This window comes from Aulostomus chinensis, chromosome 6, assembly GCF_037954235.1.
Source record: "Aulostomus chinensis isolate RoL2024-O1b breed Wild chromosome 6, RoL_Achi_v1.0, whole genome shotgun sequence".
Taxonomy (NCBI): domain Eukaryota; kingdom Metazoa; phylum Chordata; class Actinopteri; order Syngnathiformes; family Aulostomidae; genus Aulostomus; species Aulostomus chinensis.
Window position 1 is genome coordinate 6,131,549 of NC_141325.1, and position 12,656 is coordinate 6,144,204.

At 41.6% G+C, this 12,656-nt stretch overlaps 1 protein-coding gene across 4 annotated transcripts; it reads left to right on the forward strand.

Annotated features, from left to right (window-relative positions):
- The first annotated feature begins 450 nt into the window (after nt 1-450).
- On the forward strand, nt 451-12,221 carry ddhd2 (DDHD domain containing 2). Of its 4 annotated transcripts, XM_086206042.1 has the most exons (20): nt 451-559; nt 877-1,075; nt 2,483-2,666; nt 3,874-4,064; nt 4,183-4,272; nt 4,394-4,514; nt 4,600-4,689; nt 5,204-5,345; nt 5,450-5,658; nt 5,759-5,823; nt 5,945-6,064; nt 6,141-6,236; nt 6,453-6,635; nt 6,777-6,803; nt 7,239-7,394; nt 7,691-7,793; nt 7,888-8,049; nt 8,228-8,332; nt 9,997-10,168; nt 10,416-12,221. In XM_086206042.1, the coding sequence occupies exons 2-20, from the start codon at nt 953-955 to the stop codon at nt 10,495-10,497; spliced, it is 2,421 nt and encodes an 806-aa protein (XP_086062168.1). In that variant the 5' UTR covers nt 451-559; nt 877-952; the 3' UTR covers nt 10,498-12,221. The 4 variants fall into 4 exon arrangements, with proteins under 4 accessions (XP_086062168.1, XP_086062165.1, XP_086062166.1 ...); XM_086206039.1 differs by lacking the exon at nt 6,777-6,803 and having other exon boundaries at nt 10,416-12,219; XM_086206040.1 differs by lacking the exons at nt 6,777-6,803; nt 8,228-8,332 and having other exon boundaries at nt 10,416-12,217.
- Nucleotides 12,222-12,656: the final 435 nt, after the last annotated feature.

Here is a 12,656-nt window from a genome sequence, read left to right on the forward strand (position 1 = left end):
GCCTTTAGCCCTTAAGCCTCCCATTCCAACATACAAGCTCCATGTAAAATGATAGCATAGGGAAATGCACATATTGAAACAAGAATTAAAAAATATCTCAATTTAAATATATATTTCAGGTTATTAAATCAAACCTCTGTCGTTTTCACTGCGGAAACACCAGTATAAAACTTAGGAATCCGTGACGTCATTTCAATAGTTGGGGGCGGTGGCCTGGTGATACTGTGATGCATTTGGGTGCTCCTCGTAATTCGTGCACTAAACTTTCGACTCTTGTACGCTACCGGTATGTTTTCAGAGACATTTAGTACAGAAACCAATACTAGATTTGTTGCTTTACACTTGTATATAGTTGTGGAGAAAAATCTGGGATTTTACTAGCACCTGTTTGGCCGTTAACGTGGTTATTCGGGGACGCTTTTTGGGTAAGTTTTATTTTTCCGTGAATACCATGAACCGGCAGCCTTTGACAGCAAACTGTCCTTGGCTAGCTTAAACGGTCAGAGTGAGCTAAACAACGACTTTCACTCCTCGGTGTTATCTCTCGGTGATGTTGTCGGTGAGTCCAATCAAACGGCGGTCGGTTATTTGTTCTAAACACCGACGGGATGTGGAGGTTGTGAGCGCAGCGTCCCGTCTAGCTATCGGAGCTGAGCTAGCTGTTAGCTGCTACTCTAACCTGACTTAAAACGTTGTGTTTTCATTCGATCCACCGACTGCTGGGATTAGTTCCCTTTAAAGGTCTCAGATCACGTGTTCTGGCGTGTGTGTCTTGTCATCCCAGCTCTTGTGATGCTCTAAAACAGCAGTTAGCCGACATGTCAACAACAAGTTTGACAAGTTAATCTTATTGTGTGTATTACTGGTTTGTTACAGGAGCAGGGGTGTGTTTTGTGTTGCCCCCAGCACCCCCTTAGGTCACAGCTGAGGCTTGGGTTCAGGTATAAAGCTAATGTCACAACAGAATTCAGGTGAACAGGGGGGTCCGTCTCAGGCTCCCCCAACCACTAACAGCCAGGACCAGTCGGACGACCCTTCTCCTACTGTGGCAGCACGGGACACACCTGTGGAGCAGGTGAGACAGAGAGAGAGAGAGAGAGAGAGAGTGTGTGTGTGTGTGTGTGTGTGTGTGTGTGTGTGTGTGTGTGAGAGAGAGAGAGAGACAGTGTTCCTTGTGTTTGCTTATTGTCGCCAGTGACACCAGTATGTGCAAATACCCATAGATTCTCCTTCATAATTTGCTAAAGGTCAATTTTTTAAAGAAAGACTACTTTGTAAACATTGTGCGACTCCTCTGTGGTATTGTTGCTTACATTTGAAGTGTTTGTAGAACAACCCAGAGTGTTTCATCATTTAATAATCAATGCATTATTTACATTATAGATTTTTCACTTCTGTCATCATTTGTTATTGATCAGCTGCAGTTAGTCACTAAGGTACAAGGTTTGGATTTAAGTAAACATCCAAAGTGTTCTTTGGAATATTTCTGATTTGTATCCAAGCTAGACTGATTAGTCATCTGGAAATCCAAGGAAAAGTCTCACCACGCACAGATTATTTCGTAGAAGGAGCATCTTTTTTTGGTAACCACTTACTTGAGCAATATCAGGGCCGTGCCAGAAAGCACTGAAATATTGTTACAGATACAATTCACACCACTTGGGACTCCACTAGAAGCCTTGCTCAGTAAATCTTGTGAACACTTGAAAAAAAAAAATCTGTGTGAGTTTGTTTGTGCTACAAAAATAGCTCAAGCATTCTTTATCCACAGAGTTGCAGTTGGGCAAAATGGAAACAGTGAGCTTGGGAAACACATGGTTTGGGCTAAAGATGGAAGTCACATACTGTCCTTCTTTATGGTTTTCACCTGTTGTCTGTTTGGTAACTGATCTCCAGTGTATAGATACTTGCAAGTATATCAACATAAGTTCCTTTATTTTAGGCCTCTGCACTGACGACATTTATAGTTTTTCCATTCTGTTCTAGTCAACATGACATCTCTGGTTTCTAGTCCAGTTTATTGATAATCTTTTTAATTTCTACATCTATTGCATACTCATTATGAATGTGATGTGGCTGTTTGTTGTTGTGTCAAGCAGTGGCAGGCTTTCTTTGCACTCACCATTGTTGGTTAATGTGTGATAGAGGAAATTTGTTGTTTACAAGCGGTAACTGTGTCAGTTGTCGAAAGAGAAGGAAACAAGACACAGCTTGTAGAGAAGCAGCGAATAAAGCTAGGCTTTGTGTGCTGGACCATGTGGTGGTCCGATTCTTTCCTGTCCACTGTTCTTTGCTCGGTCAGTTGCTCTCAGGTTTCTTGATTGGAGCTTAATGGAGGAAAACAGAGTAAGCTCAGACTTCTATCATTACAACCAAAGAGGCAATAGACGGGTGTATCTTTCTGTGGGTGGAACTGTAGAGTTGCTGACATGAAGAACGGATATTGATTCAGCATAATGACCATCCTTCCATTTTCCCTCAGGTGTCCCCTGTGTTGGATGAAGTCTCTCCCTCATCTTCATCCTTTGACATGCTCGACGAGGAACCCGCCGTTTATCAAAACGTTCACCCTCACTGGTTCTTCTGCAGACGGGCTGATGACAACACCCTCTGGCTTCCTTTCAGCAGGGAAGATTCTGACAAATTAGAAAATGCCTACAACACCGGTAAGCATGCATACTGTATATACTTCAAATCCAGGGTCTATGGGGTTCAAAACTTGGTAGTTGATTGAATATTGAATATCTACATTCATTGTTGTGGCGGTCAGAGCACATACTCAACAGTAGTGATGCTACTATGAAGGTTAGCATGTGAAAAGTAGGGAAAGAGTGACTTCAATAGAAACATCCAGGAAAAGAATGAATAAGAGGTCAAAACTGAATTCCCGGAGAGTTAATGAGCTTCTTTACTGTTTATACACCATTTTCTTGAACAGACTAAGTGTATGAATAATTGTTTGGATTATTTGGAAGCCTCTAATGCCAGCCTGTCTTGTCTAATAATTCCAAGTTTTATCTCAAGATCAGAGTGGTTCTACAATGTTTTTTGCCACCCAGCCCCCGATAACACCTTTTATCTATTTGTTTATAACCTGTACAAAAGCCTGAAGTGTAGTGATCAAGTGGTCGTGAAGCGGAGTTTTCAGAGGCTGAGTTTGTGGGCATAGACTTCTAGTTTGTTTCTGGCTCACTATAAAGGACGATTATTATCGAATTAACCAAATAGCTTATATGTGCTATTTTGTATATCTTCAGAGTACTCCAAATACATAAATAATGTTTGCCCTGAGTCATTTGTTCATTGTTGACCTTTAGAAAGATGGAAAAGCAGTAAAAATAACCTCCAATTGCTATATCTTATCACAATTTCTTACACCAATCGTCATACTGTTATGCTTTCCTATTACAGATATTTTCTCACTTTTATTCCCTGAGCCACAACTTATTTAAAAATGTGTGTATTTTCTGTTTCTATTTCTAAATACTTAGCATTCCCTTTGGCCGTATAAATCACTCTCCCCAAAGTGAGACAGCCTGCCTGTTCTTCATTCCTTCATCATGTCCTCATTCTTTTAGAGGGTATGACCATGTATATGTCTGCAGAAGTCCAAAGTCAAAGAAAGAAAACACGGCCCTATGTATAAGGAATGTAGTGGCAAATGTCAATCTTTACCAGCACATAGGTTATATATTCAACCACCGTCTTCCAAAATTAACTCTCACTGTAATAGACCCGTAAAGAAAAGTTGAATGTAACTTTCTTCTGTATGTATTCAACACAAATATCAGTTGTAGAGTACTTACCTCGCCCTGTATTACTTTTGCTTAAAATGTAGTCTCTGTCTATGTGTGTGTGTTTCCTGTGAATCAGTGGAAGATAAGGAGGAGGTAGTGGTAGCTGTAGACGGAGAGCGATACGATGTACACATCAAGGAGAGGCATCGCTATGCTGTCTACTGGGAGCAAGCACCCACTGAAGTCCGCCGCTGTACCTGGTTCTACAAAGGAGATAAAGACACCAGGTTCATGCCGTACCCTGAGGACTTCAGCAACAGTCTGGAGGTCTGACGCCACTGCTCTGCTCATTCCTCCAACTTTCTCTACTTCGACTGTTCCTCTGAAAAGATATTATTTGTTGTTGTTCTTTAATTCCCTCCCCTTCTTACCTCCAAAATTGCAGGATGCTTATATGATTGCGGTGACACTAGATGAGTGGAAGAGGAAGCTGGATTTTCCCACAGGAGAGACAGTCATCCTTCATAATCCCAAGGTGAGGCTGACACACTATAACTGGTAGAGAGTGAAAAGAGACATGACAAATCTACACTATTGTATTTTTAATGGGCTTCATTGTTTCTTTCTCTTTTCTGGAATTTGCTGGCTCCACTCAGCTGATAATGCACTATCAGCCAATAGGTCTGCAGGATGAGTGGGTGTCCTCCCCGTCGGAGCACACACGTCCTCGAACAGTCAAGAGGGGAGTAGACAACATCTCTGTTGAAATACCAGATGGTACATGTTTGGATGAATTAACACAATATATACTGGTATGGATGCATTTACCACAGTGATGGATTTCATAAATCACTGTGTCCAGGTGAACCAGAAAAGGTAGACCACCTTGTCTTCATGGTCCATGGTATCGGTCCTGCGTGTGATTTACGCTTTAGATCCATCATACAGTGTGGTAAGTGTGTGTATCTACATACATATTATGTGTATCAGAGAGTGAAAAAGGGCAGTTCAGTTCCACATTCTATGAATCAATAAATAACAACAACATCAACAACAAAAGACCAAAAAAACACTCAGCAGCAGCATTCAGACATCAACATGCCAGGGACGAGGGACCAGGACCAGGACCTAGGACCTGCCAGGACCTATGGGCCCCCAGAGCAGCGCCATGTATGGCTCAGAGCTGCCAGATCATAAAAAGAACAAAAACATGATCAACAGGATTTGTTTAAATGTCCCTCAAGTACTGCACTCAGCAGCATTTAAAAGCCTGACAGTGGAAGGAATGAAAGGATATGAATATCTATTCCTCGGGGCACTGTCCTGATGACTCTTCCTCACACCCTGTAATTGCCTATAACCTCTGTTGACCTCTGTGTTTTGTTTTTTTTCCCTCCCTTGTGACAAAGAATTATTATTTTTATTTATATGTTAATTCATCCCTCCTTGTCCTCTGGTCTCTCCAGTGAACGACTTCAGGAATGCGTCGCTGTCCCTCCTGGCCTCTCATTATAAGCACGCTCAGCAGGAAGGGAAGGTGGGCAGAGTGGAGTTTCTTCCAGTTAACTGGCACAGCGCTTTACACGGGGACGCCACTGGTGTGGATGAGTACGTTCAGAGAGAGACAAAAGATTTGTCTGTTCACAGCGTTACATATGTCTCAGTACTACAGTAAATCTCATTAAATTTCTCCCTTGTTCCCTCCTCTGTAGGGACATCCAGAGAATAACTCTACCAAGCATCAGCAGGCTGAGACACTTCACCAACGACACGCTTTTAGACCTGTTCTTCTATAATAGTCCCACCTACTGCCAGACCATAGTGGACACAGTTGCTTCAGAGATCAACAAGCTGCACGCTCTCTTCAAGCGGAGACACCCAGAGTTCAAGGGGGAAATATCAGTTGTGGGCCATAGCCTTGGTAAGACCTGTACAAACACAGGAGCTCTGATGTACAGTGACAAACTGCTGGAACACTGGAACATCCATTTCCTCTCCTTCAACTTATCCACCCTCCTCAGGCTCGCTGATCCTGTTTGACATGCTAACCAATCAGAGAACAGGATTAGAAGCACACAGAGAAGGGGTACGGTGGAGTTTACAGTAAAATATAACTTTATCAATGAATTGGTCAGAAAACAGTGCAGCAGTTGCCATAAATAGATAAAAAAAAACTCTTTCCCACTCTGCCCGACTCTGTGCTGAAGGTGTCATCAGACGAGCACCAACATCTGAACTGTGACAGCCTGGAGAAAACTCTGACCAGACTGGGCCTACAACAGTATCTGCCAACACTTCAGGCAGAAAAACTAGACCTGGAATCACTGGTAATACGAACACACACTTGTAATATGTAAACAAATATAATACGTCGTTATAAACTTGTGGTTTTCTTCCTTTTAGGCTCTTTGCCGTGAGAGTGATCTAAAAGATTTAGGAATTCCGCTTGGACCTCGGAAGAAGATCCTAAAATATTTCAGGAGGAGATGCTTTCCAGAGGTTAGAAACAGCCTGAAACTACCTCATTTATGTTGTATTTTAGATTTTATTTGGGATGGATATGGTGTAACCCCTATACATTTGTACCTTATGAGTATAGGTTAAATTGTCTGTACAAAATCTCCACATTATTACAAATATTAATCTCTCCCTCGGACACAATGACCTCCGTCAGCTATTTGTCATGTTGTAAAAAACAATATTCTTAATCTGAAGGACTGTAAAGCAGAGACTGTTCGTCTGCCACCGGGGCTGCAAGTTTCACCTCAAGACTCCTTGACAAGAGACCATGATGACAACCAGTCGTCTGGACCAGAAACACAGCAATCCCAGTTCCACAGAGCACAGTCTGTCACTGGAGCTGTAGACTATGAATACTTTGATGTGGGCATTGGACAGGTACCCCCCCCCCACACACACACACACACACACACACACACATGCAGGCAGATATGATTACTTGTGCTTGGGAGTACATGGAGCTTACAGCTTTAATGCATCACCTTCCTGCTTCTCTCCTCCCCTTGCTTGCCTGGACAGACCAATGGAGGCATAGCCAAGGGACAGGTGTGTCTCACTAGGTGTCCCCTTGCTCTCAGGCTTTTCTTTATAGTTTTCTTTGACCTCACTCTGCCTGGAGTTTCTATTCCCACACAGCCTGGTGAAAGCAACCGATATACTGTACGGTCTAGTGGCTATTCAATGAGCAATACAGTTTCCATGGCTACGTCACATTGAGGCTGACAGATTTGTCCCGTGAAGTGCAACCACATCCCACATCTACCACAAGTGCTGCATGAGTGACCAGCTGCTCCCTTACCTGCTCTCATCCTCCCTGGCTGCTCTCTCAGTGTTATTGTAGTAGTTTTAAATCATCATGGACTGAACTGCACAGACTCATTTCTATTTGTCTGAATGGACGTGTAGAACTTCAACACTGTGTTTAAATCATCAAGTGTTTTAACAGAGTTTGAACTGGACTGATTTCATTTCTCTCTCCAGGTATCCGTTGATTACCCACAGCTGGCATTCCACCCGCAGACGTTTTTTGCTTTTGGTTCACCAATTGGAATGTTCCTGACTGTTCGGGGGCTTAAATGCATTGATCCCAACTACACGTTCCCAACCTGCAAGAGCTTTTATAACATCTATCACCCAGTGAGTAATCAACCCTAGATAAGAAAAGATTGCACTTTATTTGACACAACAATTTGTAATTTCTGATATTTGATTTTGTGCTAAGCTAATTTGTGCCATTAAGATGTGCAAGTACATTCTTTATATACATTAATGATCCTGCAAGCGAATTGAAGTTTTCCAGAGGGAGGGGTGAGGTGAGGGGATCGATGCCTGATTCCACCAGATCCTACACACTTTTCCTTTAAAGACTGATGAGGTTGAATGCAAAGATCACCCATGAAAAGTTACGCACGTCCCCTTTTCTTGCTGAGCAGTACGACCCAGTCGCTTATCGGATCGAGCCCATGATTGTGTCAGACGTGGATCTGGAGCCGATGCTGATCCCTCACCATAAAGGCCGCAAGAGGATGCACCTGGGTACAGATGTTTGCTTCTGTGTTGAGTGATATTGTTGCATGAGCTTTTTATATGTAGGGGGTTTAATGAACACCCGTTTCTCTTTGTCTCCTAGAACTTAAAGATAGTTTGACTCGTATGGGAATGGATTTGAAGAATAACGTACTGGGATCATTACGGACAGCATGGCAATCTCTTTCCAGATTACCTGTTGCTGCACTGCCCCCGGTGGAGGAAGGAGAAACTACATTAGAGAGAAACATTCAAGAAGCACAAGGTAGATCAAGGACTTTTTTTACCTTATACATGTTGCCTGTGCACGAGTGTGCACAAGAGTGTGTCTAACCCTGTCTCCTCACACTCATCCCTTTGTGCATGCTGGCACATTTGTCTCCCAACTTCCCGGTGGTGGTCCCTGCTTCCGTCACCCTTTACTACTTTACCCTGAACCTCAGCCTCAGCCGCGGTCACTGCTTCTGCTAAGAGAGAAGAGAAAAGTGCCGGCTTGTGGACTAAAATACTTGAGTGGCCCAGGGCCCTTCAAAAGCATTACTTTGGAGGTAAGCTAGGATAGTCACTTAGTAAAAGTGGGTCTTTTTTTAGAGATTCACTCAAAGCCTGCAAGCGCCTTTTCAAGCTCTTACATTTACCTTCCATCTCTTGAATCTGAAAAATAGTGTTATTGAGTTATTTTGGAGAAGCCAAATGAAAAACTGTCACTCATTGTTTAGATTTTGGCATGTATTTGACCTTACCCACAGTACTGATGAACACTTATCTGATTTGTCACTGGAATTCACTCTGGCATTATTTTTTATTAGCGTAAAACAAATGTTATGTAATGTATGCAGTTATTGCTGCGGGCTATCACTGCTCCTCCGCCCCCACACCTAACTGCACAACCTCTACTGCCGGTCTGCTGTCAGCACTGATTGATTAAATTAATTTACTGAAGTTTAGTAGTTTGAGAAACTGGCCCAAGGCACACTTTTGTAGGAGTAAAACAAACAGTGGTAGATACAGTTGTTTATATGAGTTTATTCTGAGTAATTTCCTGGAGATCCATCTGTAGGTGAAGCTATTTATAAGTATCAGATCACCTGAAGTAGCTACATGTATGTGCTTGTTTTGCCCTTTTCTTCAGCGTCTGTCAGTTCTTGTAGATGAAAGGTAAAGCTGCTGCTGCTGCTGTCTGGACAGATCATACAGTTCACGCTCTGTTTTGTAAAGATTGCCCGTTGCTTTGAATATACAAACTTTTCACCCCTGATAGTCTTGAGGACAGCGTGTACCTTCAGTCGATTTTTTTTTTTTTTTTTTTTTTGCAAATGCAAAATACCAACCAATAAATTCCCCCATTAGATTGTCAGAAATTTAGAACTTTAAATGTATAACAGGGACAAACCCATTATAAACTGGGTTTTATAAGCAGGCTTTCTCCAGAAAATATTTTTGTCAGTGGAACATACAAACAACCATTTTAGATTAGGTTGATGTTAAAGGTTTGTAAAGGCTGTGTGTACACACAAAGACCTTGATCGTGATCCATTAATATATTTATAGATCATTTATAACAGATGAGGAGCAGGCTTCATGTATAATACATCAATATATCAGTAGGTAAACATTTACGAATGATTAGTTCCTTGAAATGATATCATCAAGCCGTCGTAGCTAGGTTCCAACATAGACACGTTAATGTTAAGGTTTTTTAATGAAAATGGCCAGTATCATGTTATAAACAGCCCATGTCAGACGATCATCATCATCATCACCATAATGAGCCACTTCCAAAACTACAGTCAACACCTCCACTACCCATAGTGGCCTGATGCACTGCTACACAGTCAAACACTAAACTTCTACCTACTCTACCTCTGCCTGTGATACTCGTAAGAACATGGGCATATTTCAGGATGAGAAAGCTCAATTAAAGGTTCTTCTACCTCTGATTGGTCTCCTCCGTCTGTCACATGTAATCATGAGATGATGTGGAACCAAATGTTTAGGTCTTATTATCCCATTTCTAGTTATTATATAGTTTTACTCGATTCTGTGGGTAGACTGCTGTGATTGAGTGACTTAAAGAACCGAGGGGAATTAAACTCCTGTGCCTTTAACCTGCATGTTTTTTTCCACACCTGACTGTTGTCATTTGACCTGTTGTTTTTGAGCAACACATCTCTGGTGCTGGCTATTCAGTGTGTTTGCTCCATCTGTGCAGCCCCATCTTCAGGAGTCTGTGAGGAGCCCGAGCTGGAGCAAACAGAGCAGCAGCCAGAGATCAAAGTGGGGATGTTGAATGGAGGACGAAGGATTGACTATGTACTTCAGGAAAAGCCCATCGAGAGCTTCAACGAATACCTGTTTGCCATTCAGTCTCATCTTTGTTACTGGTGAGTCATGCGAAACTGTTGAAAGTGTGTGTGTGTGTGTGTGTGTGTGTGTGTGTGTGTGTGTGTGTGTGTGTGTGTGTGTGTGTGTGTGTGTGTGTGTGTGTGTGTGTGTGTGCGCGCGCGCGCCAAAGTGAACCCTTTTGAACCTTCCTCATATTTCCTTTTTGTTTTGTGGCTTTTTACTTTTTGGCTTCATCAGATTGCTTTTCATTTTAACTTCAAATAAATTGTGTTGTCTCTCTGTCAGGGAATCTGAGGATACATCTCTGCTATTGCTGAAGGAAATCTATGACAAGCTGGGTGTGGCCTTTGAACAACCGCAACAGTAATCTGAGTTTTATGAAGGCAGACTTGCTTCAATAAACTGAAAGTGAGAAAATGAAGGGGAGCCGACAGAGCTAGAGGCTGCACGATCCTCTTCCAGAATGCCTTACCGCCACCTGGCCACTCCTCCTTCTCGTCCTGCGACTGCTGAGTCTGTCTGGCTGTCGTCTGCTGATCTTTGTCACATATGTCAGGCAATATTAATCTGAGGGATCACAGGCAACTTGGATTTGTATAAAAGTCCACTGAAGGATTAGGTTTTGAGTCCAATTTATAATTCAATTCCATTTAGATGTATCTGTTGCACTTTTCTGTCTTTTAAACAATTCTTGTTTTGCTGTACTTCGCACTTTCACTGACAAACGGTCGTTGCCATGTCATTTAACATGTAAACTCGAAAAACTATCATTTATGATTTTACTTTTGCAAGTGTTGATCAAATTGAATTGTTTACAGGAGGTCAAGTGGAACTTTTCTGCAGGTTTCATAGTGTAGTAGTAAAAAAATAATTAGTGATATAATCGAAACCGCTGATCTATCTCTGTTGCCCACCACAACATCCACATTCTTTTTAGTTTTTGTTCAACCAAGCAACTTGGTTTGAACTCTCAAAGCTCCAGTGAGCTCTACATAGACCAGTGTCTTTCTTTTGAGGGTCTCTAAGAGTTTCTCATTCAAATGCAGGTTGATGTGTTACCATTTTCCGAGCTGCTCAATTTTGTGGCCGATTTGAAACCCAAAGCAATCGCTGCTGCAAACGTGCAATCCTGTAACAACGCTGAAGTCACCCCTTGTTGATTTGACTGAAATCTTTTTTTTTTTTCCCCCAGTAATTTATACATAAAGCAGGTGAAGGAATTAAACAACAGAAAAGTTATCAGCAGTGAAGGACAGAAATCCAGTTTCTTGAAAGGACGTTGGTTGGATGTGTACATATGATTCTTGACAACTCTTTAAAACTTCTGTTAATCTGATACTGACGAGTTTTCTTGATTCAAATTAATTCCAAGAATGGGCATCTCAACATAGAGCTCCATGTTGGCAAATGATAATTAGGAGGGCCAAATCATTCACGTTTCTCTGTTCTGTTCCAATGTATCAGTGTGTTATAAAACAATCTGTATTGCATGCATCGTTGTTACGTTAGATTCCGCAACATTTCCTCCTCTTGACACACTTTTTATGTTTCAATATTCCCATAATTTCATACATTAAGCCAGCAATAACAAAGATGTCATATTAATTTGACTTAAAGCATGATGATATAAGTATAAGAGAGTTTTACATAAAAATATCGAACTAATGTTGTGTTTCAGTATTATAGTAATCCCCTATCTATCTCCCCTACCCATTTATCACCCAACATGGGATCTTCAACTCAAACTGTATACACCTTTGAAATGACTCTCGTGTTGCGCACTGTCAGGGCACCACAGGCCCACCACCAAAGCTCTGAATGACCCCTCCTTCAGTCCTCATGGTGTTACACCTCCATAACTCTTGGGTAGAAATGCACTGATCTCTCATTTACCCTTTTACCGAGTTGAAGTTTACTACATCCTCACCATCTGCACTGCTTGTGTCACTTTTAGTCTCCACACTCTAAAAGAACTTCCTTTCTTTTTCCTTACAAAACGCACATGATCCTAATATGACACCAAAAAAATATTTGCTCTCAATAGATATGGTTACATGTTGTGTGTGCCATAATAAAACATTGCAATGTCTTGTATTCTGCAGAAGTCAACATGCTTCTTTTAGCTTTGAAAACACAGATTGATTTTATACGAGCAGCGGATACTGTCAGCATCCTATCCTATCACGTGTCTGATTATTCTCTTTATGCAGCAACTGGGAATTTGCAGCTAATTATGTAGCAGTGTAAGTGTGACATGGAGGCCCGTTTTTAGACCACCACTCTGTAGAGACGCTATGATTACGTTTTCTGAGCAACAGAGTCTCATCTGTTGGAGTCTTCTATGTAACACTTCGCTAACTAGTTGTTGGTAAAAGTGTCACATTTTTTTCAATATATTCATATCAGTTATTTATCTTACATAGTCACAAAAAAGATATGTAACATTATTAGCTCTTGGAAATATAAATTGAATATGTCTTCTTTCCCTAGTTTCCAGAATGAATGCATGTGGGCCTGCCAGGCAGA

Coding starts and splice junctions, on each gene's coding strand:
- ddhd2 (XM_086206042.1), top strand. CDS start 953: ATGTCACAACAGAATTCAGGTGAACAGGGGGGTCCGTCTCAGGCTCCC. Junction 4,065..4,182: donor ACTTCAGCAACAGTCTGGAG/GTCTGACGCCAC, acceptor CCAAAATTGCAG/GATGCTTATATGATTGCGGT. Junction 5,346..5,449: donor GACGCCACTGGTGTGGATGA/GTACGTTCAGAG, acceptor CCTCCTCTGTAG/GGACATCCAGAGAATAACTC.